The 21,342-nt window shown below is 32.9% G+C and overlaps 3 protein-coding genes across 3 annotated transcripts in view; all 3 read right to left on the bottom strand.

Moving 5' to 3' along the window:
* The window catches only part of LOC113401217 (signal recognition particle 19 kDa protein), a 232,267-nt gene that overhangs the window by 155,256 nt on the left and 55,669 nt on the right, over nucleotides 1–21,342 (bottom strand). The gene's annotated exons all lie outside the window — the stretch shown is intronic.
* LOC113401321 (uncharacterized) lies at nucleotides 189–7,821 on the bottom strand. Its single transcript, XM_026641175.2, has 8 exons — nucleotides 7,654–7,821; nucleotides 6,100–6,222; nucleotides 4,545–4,725; nucleotides 4,273–4,346; nucleotides 4,117–4,209; nucleotides 3,513–4,036; nucleotides 1,974–2,049; nucleotides 189–354 (listed from the first exon to the last, which is right to left on the bottom strand). The coding sequence occupies exons 1-8, from the start codon at nucleotides 7,819–7,821 to the stop codon at nucleotides 190–192; spliced, it is 1,404 nt and encodes a 467-aa protein (XP_026496960.2). The 3' UTR covers nucleotide 189.
* The window catches only part of LOC113401143 (all trans-polyprenyl-diphosphate synthase PDSS1), a 34,644-nt gene continuing 28,737 nt past the window's right edge, over nucleotides 15,436–21,342 (bottom strand). Inside the window, exons 5-8 of the mRNA XM_026640905.2 lie at nucleotides 19,098–19,187; nucleotides 17,962–18,093; nucleotides 17,666–17,860; nucleotides 15,436–16,922 (exon numbers count right to left, since the gene is read on the bottom strand). Of these exons, the coding sequence (XP_026496690.1) occupies nucleotides 16,701–16,922; nucleotides 17,666–17,860; nucleotides 17,962–18,093; nucleotides 19,098–19,187 (639 nt within the window). The 3' untranslated portion in view covers nucleotides 15,436–16,700. The remainder of the gene's footprint in view (nucleotides 16,923–17,665; nucleotides 17,861–17,961; nucleotides 18,094–19,097; nucleotides 19,188–21,342) is intronic.

Genomic DNA, 21,342 nt, shown 5'->3' with positions numbered 1-21,342 from the left:
ATTTCGATATTAAGAAAATTAATTTTGTTTTTTAATTATCTCTATAATAATAATAAGAAGTTTTTCTATTTTCATAATTTTAAACGATATTAAATGCAAATAAAAGTAAATTGTGACGGGAGTTGTTAAATGTAAACAAAAGGTGACGATAAAATGCATTAATAATATATTTAATGTACATAAAAGGAACTATATGTTTGAGTTAGTGAGATGTGGTACATATAGCAGTTGTGCGAGGTTGCTGCGCGCGTATCGACCGCGCTGTTGCGGCGCGCCGTGCCCGGGGCGCCCCCACAGAGAAGCCCACGTCTCGTGGTGTCGCTGGACGCTCTCGGCTGAATCGCGGCGATTCTCCTGCAATACGAAAATAAGCATAAAGTAATTATCAGAGAAAATTTTTAGGCTCATCACATTTATTACTTTACTACATTAGCTCCCATTGATCGTTTTATTCTTTTATCTATACTCTCAAAATAGTTTTCTTGACTTCGTTTAAATTCGAAAACGTTTTTCCCCAATATCATAAGTTTATAAAAATATGAATCCCAGAATGCCCGGCTCTGCAGAATGATCGCCAGGCTGTGGCTGGGGGAGAAGTTCACTCCGCTTCCCCTCGTCTTCACTGAGGGGGTGGCCCGTTCCACTTCTAGTGATGACCACCACGGTTAAGAAAAAGTAAACCAGTGAAAAAAGTGAAAAAACGAAGTAAGCCGCAAGCCATAACCAAATCTACCTGCCATTCTGCCATGGAATGTAGCAGCTGGTCTAGCGACCCGGAGGATTTGTTTACGTTCGCTTAGCTATCTGAGTATCCGGAGGCCGGAAGTACAGGCAGAAGTGGATGAGCTAGCTATCGGTGACTCCACTGTAGAAAGGGCAGACGATGGGACTGACACGATCACCTTCATATCGGTGAATTTCCGTCTCCAATCTCCAATGAGCATAAACTCCACCCTCAGGTTCCCTACTTCATGATAAATGCGGCTCTTATTGGCTTGTTAATGCTGTGTCTCTTCCGCCTTAGTTCAGAAGGAGATCAATTATAACGTAGCCGTCCTCCAAATGTAACGAGGAACCTCAGTTCCTAGGTTTTTTGCCATGGTGAGGATGGCGGCTACCTGCATTCTGCCCCCGTGTGCAGCTCCTCCGCTTTGGGAGACGATGGGTCCGCTGTTTTGTTCGCTCTCGAATAAGTCGACACTTCCAGGCCCTCAACTTCAACCGGTGTTTTCTTAAACGTCGTAGCCGCCTACGGATTACTCACTGGAATGAGATCTTCCTTTCCTCCTCTTCCTTTTATTTTTATTTAACCCTAGTCTGAGTGAGCCCGCTTTCCTTCTTTTTTCCCCCGAAATGGTCACAGCATATCCTTGCCGTGGCCGTTGGCCGTTGGAGCCGACAGTTTTCAGACCCATGTCCGAATCCATCGGGAACTGCAAGTCTTAAACCGATTTCTAGAGCACGATCGGTACGAATATTGGGATTATATTAAGTGGAAACGTGTTCTATGCCGCAGTAAAAGGTTATAGTTTAATGTTAAGTTAAGGAAAAATAAAGCACCCGATAAAATGTTATCTATTAAGAACATGAAACAGTAATAGTGACTTGAAACATTTTGGAAAAAAATAAAAATAATTGAACAAGATTATATATTAATAGATATTGTTCCTAAATCAGGAACTGAGTGCAGTGAGTTCCGGTTAGAAGTCAGGACCAATGGCGTCCATCAAAGGTCCGCGGAGGTGGAGCGAATCAGGGCTCTAGCCCAACGAGCCCTTATTTGCAGGAGGCTGACGTAGGTGCTTAACGGACATGACATCTTCGAGACTAATTTTCCCCAAAATAAGACAAAACATCTATAAAAATGTTGTGGTTACATAAATTTTATAGAAAAAGTTTTTGGTAAAAATATTTCAAGGTGTATTTTGAACAATTTTCGTACCTGCAAATATTTGTATCTATCTTTTTCTTACCTCTTGTTTTTCACTTTTTACACGCATTTGATGTTTTAATTCTCTTAAATAGTCTACATCCATAAACTCCCGCCATCTGATGATAAGAGAAGCAATAATTAATTAGTTCTACGTGCACACTTGTTATATGTTGACACTTTGAACTAAAAGGGAAAATTTTAATACTATAATATATATTTAACAATAAAATTATTTGAATTTCATTGAGATTCGAGATATCTTTCGAGTAGGTGCAAATTTTTAGCAAAAAAAAAAAACAACTAAAATAATATTATTCAGACATAATATAATCAAAGAAAATTAATACTAATAAATAACACTGTTGTACTTTATGACACTATCGTTTTCAATCTATAAATTACTTAAGATTTTATCAATATGTACTACCATTCTTCAGGGCAATTATAATATATCTTCCGAATGACATGACCTTTGATAGAAAGTTGTGACATCAGCTTGAGTTTAAGTATTATTGACGTCAACAGTATTAATAAGCACCAATATGACCCCAATTTATAAAATCATATCAAACACTTTACACTTAAAGAAAAAAAGGGACAATTTTTACTTCATATTTTGAAATAATTCGATTACATTTTGTGCTATAGTAAAAAAAGAAACCTTTGAATAATAGTTAACGTTATGCATATTCCTTTGGGTACACTTAACAATTCCATGCGCTCTTAGTGCATGGGTTTGGTGAGAGAATTGTTTACTTTTCTAAATTATTCTTTGGGTATTATATTTGATAAATAAAACTACAACTAATTAAATAATTAAACTACACAATTTTTTTTTAACTTTTATAGCTATGTCAAAAACTTAACTTCGGAACTTATAGCTTTATCATTATAATTAAATATCAATTAATAAAATTAAGCTTCTGATAATTCCAAACAAGGACAAAGTCACTATGGTTATGAAACATATAAAACTTGTATTTATATAAAGTTGCAAAACTCGTATGGAAACAAATATGTATTTCTACACGACAAAGTCATCCTCATTTTAAAATCACGTTATGAAACGTGGCTATGGCAAAAATGAGTTATTTCCAATGTGTTAGTTTGAAAAATTAATTAATAGAGTTTCTCCAACATTGCAGGTTTGCCTTCGCATGGCCTTCACGTGTGAAATGTTTGAATATGACATAAAACATTAATTTTCTTCAATTTACGAAATTATGAGCAAGAATTGCTCTATACCCTATGTTTCATATGTTTTTTTTTGTTTGCTAATATTTATTCAGATTTTTTTATTAATTACGTAATATAATGGAGAATAATCTCCAAACCTGGTTACCGATCATTTGCTAAGTATTCAACTTACATAATACTTATACCTACTGAATGTAGGTATACATTATGTAAGTAATGTGCTTATTGAAGTTAATAATGTGGTTATTGAATTATATTAAACAACTCAACTTAAACTCTTCCATTTAAAAAAGACATATGACAATCCCCAACAATCTCTAATATTAGATATCAAAATAAAGCATTGAACTTATAAGTTACTCATTGTTTATTTAATACATACTCGCATGACTGCTCCGGAGGTCGTGTGACATCGCTCGAAGGCAGAGTTCGAGCACCAACGCGCCTTCTTCTTGCTAACAATGGAACAAGTTCTATGCCTCCCGTCACACGTAGTATTGTAGCCTCTGGCGTTAGTTTTTTGTTTACGGCATTACTTTCTCTGTTGTCCTCGTCATCATCAGGAATTCTACGCGCCACTCTTTCTCCATTAGATAACCTTTTTACGAATTTACTCTTATTGGGGTTTCGTTTTTGTCTGCCATTTTTGTTAGAAGTATATTTAAGTTCTTTGTCTCCACTTTTAAATTTTTCATCAGTACAGTCATTATTACCTGGACTTAATTCTTTACCGGGTATGTTGGGTAATTTTTCAACGCTGGATGGTTTTATATTTTCTTTATTTGGTGTTTCATCTTCATTGGGATTATCGTCGACTGTCTTTACTTTAGGTAAAGTAAGCGACGACCTTTTATGTCGCTTGTGTTCACCTCTTAATTTATTAAAAATTTCATTATTTGTCCAACCCTGAAAATTATTAAATCAAGCTATTTAATTCACTTATTTTAGCACATTTGTCCTTCATAATATTTCATTATTTGTTTTACCATAGACTTAGAGAAATTTAAGCCAACATCTCGAGGATTCCTCCAAATCGTCCCACCTGGTCCTGGCTTGCCCCAAGGTCCATCCATCGTGTGCTAAAAGTAAAAGCAATAATTTAAAAAACAAATCGAAATTTATAAAAATATAACTTAATTTACCATTTTGCGCTCGTATTCCAAATTGCGTCTTATAGAATCCTTCATTGATTTCTGTCTCTTTTCAACCATTTCATCTGAAATTTATTTAATGAATACAGTCAAAGCTACCTATTGCCTTCACTTCTTGTGTCTCTTTCTTAAACTAGTTAATTTCACGAGATATCATACACATTATGAATCTATAAAACTATGATCAACACTAAATAATAGATGAAAAATAACTATGATTTTGTGTTTGTCAAATGAATGTTACTCGTTATCTTTTGAAAAACCTAGAATTTGTTTGTAGGCCTGTTGTTGGTTCGGCGTTTGCTTATATCTTATGTCATTGTCAACAGTTTGTCGTAAAACATCAGCGTAACAAAGTTGCGGATCTTCGCGGAGACGAAGCGGTGTGCATCTGTGGCGACGAGGCGATGACCACTCTCGGCAAGGTTCGTGGGCAGTCACGCCCTGCAATTTTAAAGTATATAATATTATGATACAACGAAATATATAAGAAGAAGAAATAGATGTAGTATGTGTTGATGGTGTTTCTCACTGATTAATTAACAAATTAATTAATAATACTTGGTGGTAGGGCTTTATGCTAGCCCGTCTAGGTAAGTACCACCCACTCATCAGATATTATACCGCCAAACAGCAGTTTCCAGTGTTGTTGTGTTCCGGTTTGAATGGTGAGTGAGCCAGTGTAACTACTGGCACAAGTTACTTTATTTAACTTCATCAATCATCCACCAACCTTGGGTGGTTGGTGGCACATTGGCGATGTAAGGAATGGTCATTAATTCTTACAGCGCCATTGTCTATGGGCGGTGGTGACAACTTACCATCAGGTGGTCCATTTGATCGATCCCCTACCTATATCTTTTAAAAAATCAATTATTCGTAATTATTGTACTAATAAATAATAACAATAAATTATGAAAATATGGTTTTAATCTGCCGGAAAAAAACTTGATGTTTGTTTTTGAAAGTACACGACGATATGTGTCAAGCATTGGAGACCTTTTTGACATTGGTCAACAATACTATTTTTTAAAGTTAATAAATCTAAATGTAGTGTTCGTTACAATAAACATAAACATTGGTTAAATTATTTAACGCGAAAGTCAGGACATATTTAGCACACTTTTAAAGTATTCGCGTTATGTCACTGTCATCCATCGGTCCCGCCTTGCAAACGCAATGTGACCCTTGCCTTATACAGATTGATTACAACGCTTACTTGATTACAATCATTATAACCCCAAGCATTGATGACGAGGCCCGATGCTTGTTTTCGAAACTATTTTTTCATGTCAATAAATCGGCGTAAAGTTCAAAAGTTGAATTTGACTTTAATCTAATAACGCATAATATGATGAGCCAATAAAGTTAAAATTTGATAAATTCTTAATTTATGCAAACATCTTAAATATTAAAATTATAATATGTTTCGTAATTATAATTTGTTTCGTCTTAACATCGACTTTAAGAACGTACTTTTTTTAATATTTGGCCTTGGTAATCGTATAACATGTTACAATAAATTGAGCAGCGATTTCCATTATTAAAATACATAAAAGTCTCTGTATTGTTTATTCTACATATAAAAATGACAATACATTAATAAGCTCAAAGGTTCAGAAAAAATAGATCAGAGCCTAATTAAACTCGTGGATGTGGTGAAAACTGCCCACGGAATATTTTTGTAATCGCCTTTAACCATTATAGTGAAGGGGACCGACCCATAAGAAAAACATCTCTGAAGAGAGTTGACGTTTTGACTTCTCAAAGGAAAGTGAGCTAATTTTTTAACAACTTAACAGTGCCTAAATTAACTACCTTAAGCTCATCTTCAGGGTAGATACCAATAGCGCGGAGGTTGCAAAATCGTACGCTCCGAAGGTTGGGCGCACCGCCACCTGCGCGACCCCACGGCTCGTACGACGCCAGCTCTAATCGGGCCTAAGAAATTTATAATTATAGTTTTTTGTTTATAATTGTATGTTTATCATTTGTGATGCATATATTACAGGGAGCTGAAGGAACACGAAAATAGAAACGAAAATTGTGCGTTCAAACCCAGGCAAGCACTACTGAATTTCCATGTGTTATAGATACTTTATTTGTATTTATAAGTCACCTCGTAGTCATCGCCTAAAAACATCGAAAAGAAACCAGTGTGTATTTGATAAATTCTGCCATATGTGTATCCGTCAAACCGCATAGCAGCGTAACGGAATAAGCTCCTTTAAGCCTTTTTCACAAGAGCAGAAAACCCAGCAATGGGATATTGACAACGTACTTTACATATCTTCTAATATCAAACCTTAAATAATAATGTGTGCAAGGTTTAATAAGATTATAAATATATATGTTTAAAAGCCACAATAACATATTATGTCATATTACAAACCGCTGCAAATTCCAAAAAATATTAAAATTACTTTCTCCTCAAAATGTTTTTGGCTTTCTCTGTCTCATGCAGACAATGAACAATTGGTGGTTATGTAAATTTCTTCAGCTTGTCCATTTCATATAGTACTTGTCATAAATTTAATAGACAAAGCTGTTTGTAGTCTATCTCAACCGAAGAGGACAAAAGCCAAATAAACAACATTTGACATCGAATTAATATCATTGGTCGAATCGAGTCTGAATTTCCGAAAAAAATGCGTTTTGATAGTCGACGAAACTGTTATCGGAACTTCGCAAGTAAAATTAAAGAATGAGTAGTTAAAATTATTAGTATTAGTATTTTAAATAAAGGTGTATTAGTCGAGAGTGTCAGTAGTGCACAATATAGCTGAAATATTAGCAAATTGCATATCATAATTACTACTTCGATTGGAATAGGCTAAATATGAAAATATATTAGGCACTAAGCCTAAATGTTTTGTATAAAATGATGGATATCGGCAAAATTGTCTATATATCAATATTTTTAAATCTCTCATTAACCTATATTTTGATTGATTAGTTGAGCTTTGTGCAAACCCGTCTTGGGTAGGTAGGTACTTACATACTTACTTGCACATATTCTACTGCCGAACAATAATAATTAGTATTGTTATGATCCTCTTTGAAGGACGAGTGAGCCAATGTAACTACAGGGACAAGGGACATATTGGAATATATGAAACAATTGATATTCTTCATCAATGGCCTATTTGCTTATATAATAAATAATGTCTCTCTTGAAAAGCGCAACAGTTAACTTTAACAAATAATACTATTTATTTTAAGCGTTTTCGATTTTTTAAAGACAATATTAAAATTTTCATTTACGACCACACCATGTGTGGTGTAAAATTTGTTCTTTCTTAATAGAGAAAGATATTTGAATAATGCTGGTATAAAACATTTGATACCACATTTGAAAAAATCGGCGCATACCTGCTTTTGTTGTTGAAACTTCTCTTTAGATCGTTGTTCACGTCTTTCTTTCGCAAGCCGTTCGCCCTCAGTACGAGTTTGTTCGGCTCGTAGTCGCTCCCGAGCTCGTCTTCGCGCCGAACCAGAAGATATGGCACTCAATCTCCTACGAGTATGTAGTATTAACATTATTCTTAAAACATACGTAACAGGAAAAGACGAGTGCGATAATTATTTAATTGTTTTATTAGTTTGTTATATGTAATATTTATGTTATATGTGTAGTTAGTTTTAAAATAAATGTGCAACGTTCACTTAAACTGATAAGTTTCATGTAATATTCGTTTATTAATTTGAATGATAATCAAAAGTATTTTTTTTTATTTGTATCCTCTGCTGTTTCTTGCACTTTTAAATATACTTTTTTTAAATCGTGTAATTATTAAAATATTAGTAATAAGTAGAGTAAGGTATTTGGAGTTAATTTAACAACAAACGTTTTTTTCCTAGCCACATCAATTAACTTAACTCTTCATATAAATTACAGTAGTAACGTTTATAAAAAATAATACCACTTAGAACATAGAAATGTTTAAGCTTTTGGTAGAATATGGTAAAAAATAAACTAATTAGAATGAATATCGCGAGTGTGACATCAAATATCATTTTAAATGACCAACTCAAAATCAAAAGACAAAATCGTTCAATTCTAAATGACCAACGGACAATACGACAATATTAACTATCGATGTTAATTTTATTTTAATTAAGAACATCTTTGAAATATAGAAAAAAATAAAGTATTCTAATAATATAGCTGTAAATCAAACTTCAATAATACAGTGCACTCTCTATTTCCTCTCATACTAATGGGAAGGTAATCCGACACGACCGGAAGTCACGGGGCCAGATTTACGAGTTTTCGAAGGCACGAAAGTGTAAACACTTAACTTTTCAACTCCGGGTACCTACTAAGAATTTCAGAAAAAAACAATTCTAATAATTGTGAGCTCGACTCTGAATTTCATTCCCTATTCCCATACTGAACATATAAGTCATAGAAGCAATGCACTAAACCAACGGCAAGGCACGAGTCAGTAATTTATGTCAAAATATACAAAATATTGATCCAATAAACAAACATTAAAAATATATGTGGTAAAATATTAAACTTACCTTCGTAGTCGACGTGAATGCAAAGCAAACATTTATACATTAGTTAAGAAAAATTGTAAGACACTAGAATTTAGATAAAAATATAAAAAAACAACATATAACTTACATAATCAGTAAATTTTAAATGATTATTAATTAATTTGGTTGGTTGTAGTTATATTAGAAATGTTTGTATAATTTTAAAGTTAGTTACTGTATGCAAAAGAAGGAAGTCGCTAAAAGCACTGATTGTAACTATACGAAATTTGGCTTCCAACTGCGAACTTGGTATATGGAATAAGTAAATATAAATGTGATGGCTGCACGCTTCAGGAAACGTTTCCATTGTCCTCGTCAATTATTACGGTACCGATTAAAAAATAAAAAACCTTATTAAATACTTATTACTTTTTACGTAAAATCGACTGCTAATTATTTTCTAAAGGGCCAACAGTATAAGACGAATCGTGTCAAGTATTAAGCATTGATTTCTTTTAAGGTTACCAAATTAAATTTATTAAATTTATTTTAGCGTCGCAATAGAATAAATTATAATAATATATCAGAGAGCAGTGCATCATTACGCCTTTATTCATCAAGCTCTGATTTCTCATTAAACATCGCAATACAGTGGTGCTAAGAGAACAGATTGATAACTTGGTTTGTCAGTCTACATTTATTCTTTTTTATATCGATTATTGTATACTAAAAGAGTAATAGAGCTAGTCTTATCAAGTCAAGTCAGCGATTCTATCCCACTGCAATAACAAAGAACTTAGGTACCTATATATATTACACAGCGATTACTTATATACGTCGTTAAACGATTATGAACCTTAAATATACATATATATGCAATTATAGATCTTAGATATGATAACTGCTTGTATTATTATCACTATATTAATCAAAGACAATGAGATAGATATACATGAACAATTTTACTACTTTTTACTAATTGCTATATTCCTAACACTACTTTAAATATGTCCAAGTAAAAATCTTACAGCCACGTTGAAAATTACACTTGTAATTAACTTACAGTTCACTTCACAACACGTTCGGCTTGCATGCTACCTCGTTTAATTTTGATTTGATACGAACCATTAATGAATTTAGCAAATCATCAACCATGATGCTCGAATTTCGGCTCGAACGATGTATTGAAATTGCAATTTTAATACATCGTTTGAGCCGAATTTATGTTACCGTACGAAGTATGCCAAAGCGCCTAGAAAAAAAATATATTATTTATTCGAAGCATCGCTAGCAGCCAAGCATACTTTTTAATTCAGGTGTATTCTTGATGGTTGATTTGTTATGAAAATTGTTATTGTTCATTCATTTTGACGAATTTTATTTAAATTAATAAATATTTATATATTTATAAATATATGCCGAGAACATGTTTTGTAACTATTTTAATCATTTTCACATAATTATATTGTTTACAGACTCTAGAGTGGATCAAGTTGTAGTTATCAGTTCTACAAGTATTATATTTACAAGCATGAAGGGAATTTACTTTACTTGGAATTATATTTTAGATTATTTTTTCATTCGTCAGATACGAATTAAAAAAGTAAGAATCTCTTACACGAAGTATCGATAAAAAATATCGTGAATAAAAGCTTTCAAAAGATTTTAGCAAGCAAATTTTTGATTTGCATATGGCGATGTCACGTAACCTTTTAGAATTGTCTCATATCTCAAGTACGTGAATTTGCATGAAATTGACTGAGTGATACTAATGTCAATTATAGTATACCGATATTCAAATACAATTCAAGTGACAACAATTCAATAAATAACTCTTAAAAATAAACTATATAAAATGTACATTTATAAAAATGCTTTGTATGTTTGTAAAATTACTAAAATACGAATAAATGAAAAGCGCCACCAAGCTTGATAACTAAGATGAGATGCCCCTCATGCTTATAGACTCACTCATCCTTTAAGCCGGAACATAACAATACTAAGTACTGTTATGTTCCGTTTAAGTTACAGTTTGGTGATAAAATATCTGATAAGTGAGTGGTACCTGCCCAGACGAGCTATCAAAAAGTCCATACGTTTTAATTCATTTATAAACATATTCTCTCAGTATATGTTTAGAAAATCATTTTTAAAACTATGTTCTGTATTCTGGTGTGTATTTTAATTACCTTCCCATCATATTCATCAATTATCTTATAAGATGATATACGTATTTAATGCATTTTGACTGATAAAATTAGCAATTCTTAAACTTGTAATAAAATTTTGAAAACACAATTTTAACTATATACTTACATCACAAATCAAATATAAAAAGCATATTAAATAGAAGTACATGCTCCATGGGAAGATTATCAATGTTGCCTGTTCCTATTGAAAGGGTGATTAAATTTTTCATGTCATTTTTCAGAAGGCATTCGCTTCGTCCTAGCGGTACCAGGCGCGGGCCGGTCGATATCCGCAAACACGACACATTGTATTGTATTCATATAGTATGATAGAGTAGAAATGTCTATTGTATTTATTTAAAGCAGCTTATGCTCTAGATTTCGTTTGCGTTAGCTTCAAACAGAGCAGGTTTTTAAGTAAGTTATTTTATTATTATTTTTATTTTCAACATTTAATGTTTCTCAATTATTATTATGTTATTTTATTATTATTATTTTATATTTTATATATTATACACTATATTTTATTATGAATGTCTCGGGGCTCCTTTGTCACTTTCTAAATTCCTCAAAGATATATTTTCTATCACAATGCAACGTTATTTGCATATTATAATTATGATGGTTTTGGCTAAATTACGAATGTGGTCATAAGTGCTATTTAAATAAGAGAAACGTTTACCTTTAACAATTTTATTAAGAATGAATTTAAGTACCTTCACTGATTTGATTTGTCTGATGAATTCAAGTCACGTTAGCATGCGAAAGCGATCTCGTGGCGCCCGCCGGAGTAACATCTAATTTCTACATTGTTTTTTTTTATTTGCTGATTGACTATATTTATAATTTATAGGAGAATTATATCTCACTAGCACTCCAGTCCGGCTTCGCAAGGGTGTTATATTGATAAATAAATAAAGGAAACGCGCTTATTAAAGAAATATTAACTAGATATATTTATTTTATAACGTTGATTTAGTAAACAGGCAGGTATTGGCTGGGTCTTCAGGGTTCAGTTATTGCGACGAGCGCTTCCGATTATCGTACAATATCCATTTTTCATCACATGTAATGATTCGATTTAAAATTTCGTCGGTTGAGCAAAGTAACATAGCAGTCGACGCGTGTTTGCAAGTTCGATTCACTCAATTCATGAGGTACCCAACGTTCAAGCTTTTTACTTTCCCGATTTACTTCAAGTGGATTAATACAGTTTTATCACTTACTCCGTAGCCTGTGCTTTATGATGAATCCGCTTCAACAATAGCCTTTAGGACTACAAGAGCTAAGTGCCCTTGAGAATCGCACGCACACACTTACAAAATCGACAAAAGCGGCAAGCCCGTGAACTAATGGTTAAGCGAGGTAACAAGGTTACGCCCAAATATTCTAATAGATGGCGCCAAACCGAGCGAAGTAAGATCAATCATAAATCTCATAAAAAATAGATAAGGACAACAGAATTGTTTTTATTTCTTTCGATGTTAGTTAACAAATGATTATAAAATAAAACAGATTCAATTAAACTTACAATATTTTTATTTATATTTTGTATACAATAAAATAGACAGTTAGTTTTAACCTTTTTTTTCTTTTATTTATATTATTATATCTAAATTAGTTCTTATACTAAATATTAAAACATACCAATTATTAACATTTTATAAATGTTTGATAATCTATTTATATAATAAAATCGTAAGTGTTCGAAATCTGTAGTGTAGTAACCGCTGGGTAACATATAGCGTAGTGTTTGTTTTTGGGGTAACATATTGCGTTTTATTACTATCAGTTCACAAAGAAAAAATATATATTCAATTTAAAAAAAAAAACATCTAAATATTTACTAGAAAAAAATGTTGTCAAGTCGATTTGGTTGAATTATTCGTTAACTAGGTTTAATCATAAATCTCATAAAAATAGATAGGATATTAGAATTATTTGTATTGCTTTTGACTATTATTCGAAAATAATTAAAAAATAAAACTGATTTAATTAAACTTAAAATATTTTTATTTATATTTGGTACTACAAAAAAAACATTTAGTGTTAATTTTTTTATTAAAATCTTTTATTTAATTTCACTTGTATGTATGAATGTATGTACATATGTCCTGGAATCTTGCAATCAATATTACACCCACTTCCACTGAAGCTATGGAGCTGAAAGTTGACACACATATTTAGTCTCGATGACAATGCACGATTCATGAATTGCTGCCACATGCAATCCAATATGGCGGACGTTACAAAAAAATTAAAATTTTTGAATTACGTACAAATGACACTTCTAAATATTCTAGTTCTCTGGTTCACAACAATTACATTTTTTTTTGTTACGACTTTCCTTTTTTTATTATTAAAATTAGTTCATACATAACTTTAATTCCTATTATAAACAAAATCGATAAAATTAAACTCTTACGCAATATAAATAGCTTCGGTGTTATTGTTTTCGACTTTCTTTATTCTGTAAAAAATAAATATATGTTAGTAATTATATTTTTATTAATTATAAAAGTATGTATTTGAAACAATGAATTTGCAATTAAAATTACAAAAAAATATCTCGTAACGTAATTATGCCGCGAAAAGATCGATACGTTTGTATAGCATCAGGCCGGCAATGTCTGTTGTACAGTTGTACACGGCGTTTACGCACACATGCGTACGCATTTTGTTCGAAAATAAGAATATCTGATTTTAAAAAAAATCTATTGATTTTACTAAAAAAGTGACACAGTGGCATAGTAGTATATTGCTTGTAGAATAATCTGACAAAAAACCAGAATTATGGAATGTATATAAGTATAGTTATTATTTATTAAAAGATTTTTTTAGAGGTAACTGTGATTTTTTTCTATCGTACCAAATTAATTACATCATGTTTTCAGAAATAACAAATAACTAGCATGTATCCTGAAGATTATCATATATTTTTTTCATTTGGTTTACTGCATTGGATCATATACTTTTTTGCATTATAAAACTTGCATTTAGCTCATATAGGCCCCTTAATTCTACATTTTCCACTTTGGTCTCCGGCCGTCCACGTGGTTGTTTCTGAAGGTCGAAATTTCCAGAACGAAAACGTTGACACCAAAAACGTACCGTGCTTTCTTTTGCGACAACAGCGCCATACACATCATTAATCCTTCGAGCTGTTTCTGTAGTTCTGGTGCCACGGTAGAACTCGTAACTACTCGTAAATATATACCGATATTTCATGTTTTCCATTGTAAAGCGACGCCAAAGAAAAAACAAATGAATGACTGTTTTCGAAACTCAAATGTACCAGCTAATTTAATTCATAAATTTGAATTTAGAATTCTTAACCAAAGAGGAAATATTTCAGATCAAAGTGGTCAGTACGACAAAACGCTAATTTCATATAAAAAACTAACAGCCTGTAAATTTCCCACTGCTGGGCTAAGGCCTCCTCTCCATTTGAGGAGAAGTTTAGGAGCATATTCCACCACGCGGCTCCAATGCGGATTGGTGGATTCACATGTGGCAGAATTTAGTTGAAATTAGACAAATGCAGGTTTCCTCACGATGGTTTCCTTCAACGCTGAGCTTGAGATGAATTGTATACACAAATTAAGCACATGAAAATTCAGTGGTACTTGCCTGGGTTTGAACCCGCAATCATCAGTTAAGATGTACGCGTTCTAACCACTGGGCCATTTCATATATTATGTAGTTATTATAATAAATAATTAATAGTTTTATTGTAAACTATCGATAAAAATGTGCAAGCGTAAAATCGATTCAAAGATGAAAAATTTTGAAAGAATTTGAAAACGGTGATATTTTTATAAAAATTATTTTCCTCTAAGATCAGTATTTTCTAGATTGGACCATAACATGAAGGATGCGAGTTTGTGGTATGAGCCAAAAATAATTATTGGTACATTAGTCAACCACCATAGCGGTTGAGAACTATTCCACTCATAAAAGCATTTTCAAGAAAAGTTGGAATCTTACATCAAGCGGTCGTTCGAAAAAGTCTATCAAATTCTTTCCGTGCCATTTTGACACTGCGCCGACAGCAAATTAGTGGAACGAAAACAAGCAATGTTTATGTGGCAGAAACTACGGTAAAGAAGCACGGCATCTTATAATTAAAAAAAATATATATATTGAGTAAATAACGAGGAATATTAAAATAAAACAATATTTTTTAAGTAATGTTTATAAAATTATTCGTGATTTACCATTTTACAAAGTTAATAAAATAATATTTACAATCAATAAAAGCTATGAATATGACTACACATACATATGTAAATAAAATTCATTGACTCCCATTTAACATTACAATGTACATATATCATCTGTAGTACCCAACGCGTGGCTGACACAATGACTAAAATAAAAGAATACGTAATTACTAATAACATTATAATTATACATTTTAATAGAATATTTTAATAAATCGTAACAGGTATGTAATTATATATCCCTTTGTATTTTAATATTTTTACTTTTAGTCATTAAGTCGGCTTATCTTCAAAATAGCTAATAATTATTTATGTAAAATGAAATATTACTTTTATACAATGATCTTTAAACTTTCTTTCGTAATTTCTGAATAATTTTTATGTCATCGTATTATTTACAATCAACAGCTAAAATAGCCGTTTTTTTATTTATTTTCGTTACTTAAGCGTTATTGACAACGTCGCCTCATCAACGTCGTGCACATTCGTACAAGACTATCAAATTAATACTATATAAGAACATACATGTACACCTCTACTACGCGCGTGTAAACTAAAGAGTTTGAGGTAATTGGTTTCGAAGAGAACGCGGGTAACTTATCCAATGACTCAGTATTTACAACGTGCAAATTAAAATGACATAGCCAGATAGTTGGGAAATGTATCGCTGTTTTAAACGTGAACATGTTTCGAACTGCAGTCACGCAGGTATTTATAACGCTATACTTAAACAGAAGAATTGCACAAAAACGAAGAATAAAACATGGACGTATATAACTAGCATATTATATCTATATACAAATTCGTCTACGTTATATAAGTAGACCTGCTTTTAATTTAAAGTTGAGCATGATATTGTACACTTATGTACAGCGATATTTGGTAACGAGTAGTCACAAACACGCTAGTCTAGTGGCTTGTATCGGTCGCATGCAGTTTACGATGAACATGACATCCAAAGGAAACTTAAAGTAAATCAGGTCACATAAGTGAGGGAAGAATATATTTGTAACAAATAATAAGAAAATTACACATTAAATAAATAAATCATTCACATCGTGTGAACTCGGCGTCGAGTGTTCGATTTACATATGACCTCCAACTCGATTCGCCGTCTAGCACTCGACGAAAAATATCTACGACCTCTCTATTAACATATCATCTCACACACTTGACACTCTACACACGCACACATCACCACAGTGTCCAAACACAACTAACCCACACACTCATATCTTATTCATATTATAACTTTTAACGTCATTTTACCTTCTAAAAGGTATCCAAAATTCTGTACTACGTCTTTCGAACCTTTAACCGTTTAAAGGTCACGGGTAATACGTTTCCACTTCGAGAGCACTTAGAAGTTCACCCGACGACGACCGCACATGTGAGGAAAGTACTCCGAAGCGTTGTCGACGAAAGAGGTTCGATGCCGAACACGCAGACGATACGATATATATACACGCCGGCCGAGAACCGTGAATGCCTTTCGATGTCGCGTGGAGCGGAGACGCGGCGTCTACTTGATCCTGTTGAGCACGAGGTCGGTGGTGACCACGAGCCCCTTCTGGTAGGGCGAGTCGGCGAGCTCGGCCGCCAGCCGCGCCGCCTCCACGCCGTGCTTGCGCGCCAGGAAGCGCGTCTGCTCCAACCCGCGCGACTTGTGCACGAGCTCGAACGCCTTCTCCACGTCGCCCGCCTCTTGGAACCTCCTCATTATCATCGGGTTTAGCTCTGGGTACTGGAAGTTTTAATGGTTCAGTTTAGTCGGATAACATGCTGCGCTGCGCATCTAGTTTTGATGTCTGTATTTTTAGTTTGCGAAGTGGAAACGATTTCTAAGCTACTTTCACTCGTTTTATCGTCAAATATAATATAAACACGTCTATGATTGTCTAATTGAGTAAATAATTTTATTGCAAAATATCCAATTTGATCCAAACGTATTATTTAACGTCTAAGATAATGTAAATCATCCAAGGTACAGTCGTAGCTTTTTATTTCTGTTACCATAATAGAAACGACATCCTACCCCTGACTGCGTATAACAAAGTGCAGCAGCATTAGGGCGTTGTCCTAAGATAACCTTCTAACATTGTCATGTCACAACCGTTTACGTGTAATATACGTATAAAATATTGAGCGAGCACTTCATTCATAAGTAATCAGATTGTCAATATATCTTGCCGCACCCACTCACTTTTTACTAACGATAAGGGGATTTACATCAGCACTCTTTGTTGAATTTGATATTACATAGAAGTTTCTTTTTCTGTTCGTCAGTTAACAAACATATGTATATAAATCGCTAATGTCATTATATCAATCATAAAGTATAAGACTTGACATTGAAAATCAAAAACTATAAATATTTTGTTTGTGCTCAATTAGACGATCTGAACTGAAAGAAGTAAAGATAATCCAGTATTTTGATACTTGGAAAATTTGGATATCTGAAGTAAACAAAAAAAAAAACTTAAATACCTTTTCACACGCGAACAGGACAGGCGCAGTGGCCAATCCGAGTCTCAGATCAGCAGCGGTGGGTTTACCCATAGCCTGTGCGGAGGAAACGAAGTCCAGCAAATCGTCTACCAGCTGGAAAGACAGACCGAGGTTCCTTCCGTACTGGAATGCAAGCTCACAAGTATTTTCGTCGGCACCACTCAGGAGTGCCACCTGGAACAATGACCATTAATTAAATATATTACAATTACTTATCAACCAATGACATTTTTTATTTATTTTTTGGAAATTCTGTAATAGTTCTGCATATTTACCGCTTTAACAGAATTAGCGATGAGCGATGCAGTTTTTCTATACGTTTTTGTTAAGTAGTGCGCAAACCGTTCGTTCTCAGTCTCCTTGCTGCCGAGCTGCATGAATTCTCCTTGGACCAAATCTGTGACCACCTGAATTAAATAAAATATTATTTTTTTATAATATATTACAGTAACTCGTATTATCGTAAAATATGTAATCGTTATATTATGTGAGTTTTGGTGCAGATGTGTGTATAATATGTACTTCTTAAGTAAAGTAAATTAATAAAAATGGCCTCATGACTACGGCAGATACATTTCTGCCCAACCTTAGTGCTATATAATAATATAAAAAACTGAAATATATAAAATAAACATTGCAATGTTTTAAGACTACAATGAATCCTATAGAATAACAGTATTATTTTTATTACCTAATTTTTATAAAAACGGAATAAAACTTTAAAAATCGTTTAGTCAAATTCCAATGGAACCTAGGACCAAGCTAGGAACGTCACACAAATAACAATTTCAATCAGATAACTCTCGTGGAACATAGAAGACACTGATCAGCTTTTTTTAAATTATCCAGGATACCCTGAAAATGAGGGTTAGGAAAAATATACGTTTGCATTCTTAATTTGCTAACAATAATTTATATGCTCATTAATTATCGTAACATTGAAATTGCCAACTTAGGCAATACGAACGAAACAAAAATAAATAACTATGCTCAATAAAAAAGCGATAAATGTCTTCACAGCTTTAATGTGCGTGAACAGGATGCATCGCAATATAATGATTTAATAGCGCTAGAAGAGTTCAGGAGGTAAAGCCTACTATATTATATACGCAAGAGGAAATATGATTTAATAAAAAAGAAATAATTTACAAGCGTATATACCATTAATTATTTTTAAATAACTTGACAAGTAAAAGGTTTTTTTTTATTTATAAAGCAATTATTTAATCTAGGTTTAGGTCAGTTAATTTGTTCCTTAAATAGCATTTTTCGTGTTTAAGTAGTGTAATGATTTGTGAAACGACGAGATCAGTTTTGCAATGAATGAATATTCAGATACGTAGCGAACTTATAAGATTGTTTGCATGCGATGGAGCCTAAAAAAATGTCATAACATTTTGTTTGTAAGTACCTGACTGAGTACAAGAGTGACCTCGTCACTTCGTAAGCGAGCTATCATCATCGACGCCACAGCGAGGATGAAGTCGCCGGCCATCGCCACCTGAAATATAGAAAAATAAATTATTAATTCATTGTTTTATTATATATTTATTGCAAACCAAGAAGATACAGAACACATTTAATATATAATTAACGTATGTAATTTAAATACGATACTTTATAGTCTTAGGTGGTAAGAATTATATTAAAAAGATAATCATTTAGCTCAGCGTAAGCTTACAGTCTCTACTAAAGAGCGTTATCATAAAAGTTATTGCCGTAACAATATATCTTAAACTATTTTATCACCCATTACCAGTCAAATGTGATAATTTCATGATTAACTACGTATTTAAATTCAGTGACAATATCCTGAGATTTCAATGTACTTATAAAAAATAATTCATAAATATTTGCTAAGAAAAGTATAACATACACATGTCTGCATTATATACACATGTGTATATATATATGTGTGTGTGTGAATTTAATTAATAATATACTTGCAAAAATGTACCATAAAATTAACAAATAAATAAACAGGATTTTATTAAAATCATATACAAAGTTCTATTTAAACATACGTCTAATAGTAAAAAAACAGAGGCCAAAATAGATACTGAAGTCATTAGATTAAATTATACTATCAATGATTATTCTGTACAACGGTGGCGCTCATTTCTCCGACTGCCACCAAGAATGTGTAGAAAGTCGTGGTGCCGTCGCATACTAATACAGAGCGGGCGTTTCGCCGGACGCTCGGCCGGTGACTCGGCACCCGGCTTTCGGAAACACACTGTCCATTAACAAACACTGGACACTGGTTAGCCTACATCCATTGACCGGCTTCGATACACCTATATATAAACCTGGGTGCGACCGTGAAGAACGTCGGAACGAATACACGTTCATTTTATACTACCATTTGATGTTTTAGCCGCTTACCGGTTGAGACCGATTGTTTGTCCTTGGATTCGTGATTTACTATCTAAACATACACCGAGTAACAGAATATAATAACGTCACAAATATTATTGTACGAAATAATATTCTAAAAAAATTGTATTTATTATACGTTTTAGGTGCCTATTAAATACTTTCTTACAAAAATGTACATAAGGTGAAAGTTTGCCGAAAATTATTTCAAAATTATGCACATTAATATCTATGATTCAGACTTTTTATTGCATTAACATTTGTATAATGTTTATACAATGAATCTCACTTTATTTGAATTCCTAATTCTCACTTCGATATATTTTTTTAATCTTTTATATCAGATTTTTTTTTATAAATAAGTATTCAATGTATTGACTTTCTGAAATAAGTATTTGAAGTGGAGTCCCGGATCTATTTGAAGGACCAGTCCACGAGGGATTTTATTTGTAAAGTAAAACTTTTTTCGAAATATATATTTTTGAAGTAATTATAATCGGTCTAATATCCTAGTCTGTGTAGGTTGCGGAGGAAGTCTGTGTTTGAACGTAAACAGCACGCATACATTTCGATATTTAATTGCAAACTTACTTTAAGAACTCGACGCATAATTTGCATAAATGATCATACGCGTTGCCCTTTAGGGTCAGCTCAAAACACTGCAATAAATTAAATTTGGCAACCTTTTATGACTGTCTGTCTGTCTGACTAACTCTCAATGCTAAAGTGTAAGTTATCTTTGGCTATACAACAAATGCGAATAACAGACAACGAACAACAAAACGAGTACAACACGGAATAACTAAGTTATTTAGGGAGAGATGAGATAGTATATGCATATATTGCTTTAACTCGCCGCCAATCAAAAATTCTTAGGACCCGATGAGTTAGAAATACATTTTTATCGATGGATAATACTTGCACAATATAGTAGAGGAACACTAATAATTTTAGAGGTTTCTGAAGTGATGTTGTAAATAAATACATTTAGATCAATATGGCCCTTTACAGTATGTAATTTTAATGAATATTTTCGAAGATATTACAGATTTAAAATGCAGGGACTTAGCGGTTTGTATTGTCTAATGACTGAAAATTATATTTAGTATCAGCATTGCACCCGTGCGAAGCCGGGGCGGGTCGCTACTATTTGCTAAAGTAAATATAAAAATACAATTCGAGCTCATGTAAAACGAAAGAAAAAGCTAAGTGTAGCAACTAACCTGCCCGAAAAAATGTAACAAAATTATGAAAACCAATGACAGCTTAGCAACAGGACT

Source organism: Vanessa tameamea, chromosome 7 (genome assembly GCF_037043105.1).
Source record: "Vanessa tameamea isolate UH-Manoa-2023 chromosome 7, ilVanTame1 primary haplotype, whole genome shotgun sequence".
In the NCBI taxonomy this organism is placed as follows: domain Eukaryota; kingdom Metazoa; phylum Arthropoda; class Insecta; order Lepidoptera; family Nymphalidae; genus Vanessa; species Vanessa tameamea.
The sequence above is the reverse complement of the archived record's forward strand: the minus strand, read 5'-3'. Positions and strand labels throughout refer to the sequence as shown.

Coding starts and splice junctions, on each gene's coding strand:
- LOC113401321 (XM_026641175.2), bottom strand. CDS start 7,821: ATGTTAATACTACATACTCGTAGGAGATTGAGTGCCATATCTTCTGGT. Junction 4,037..4,116: donor TAAATTTCTCTAAGTCTATG/GTAAAACAAATA, acceptor AATAATTTTCAG/GGTTGGACAAATAATGAAAT. Junction 355..1,973: donor TAAAAAGTGAAAAACAAGAG/GTAAGAAAAAGA, acceptor TTCGTATTGCAG/GAGAATCGCCGCGATTCAGC.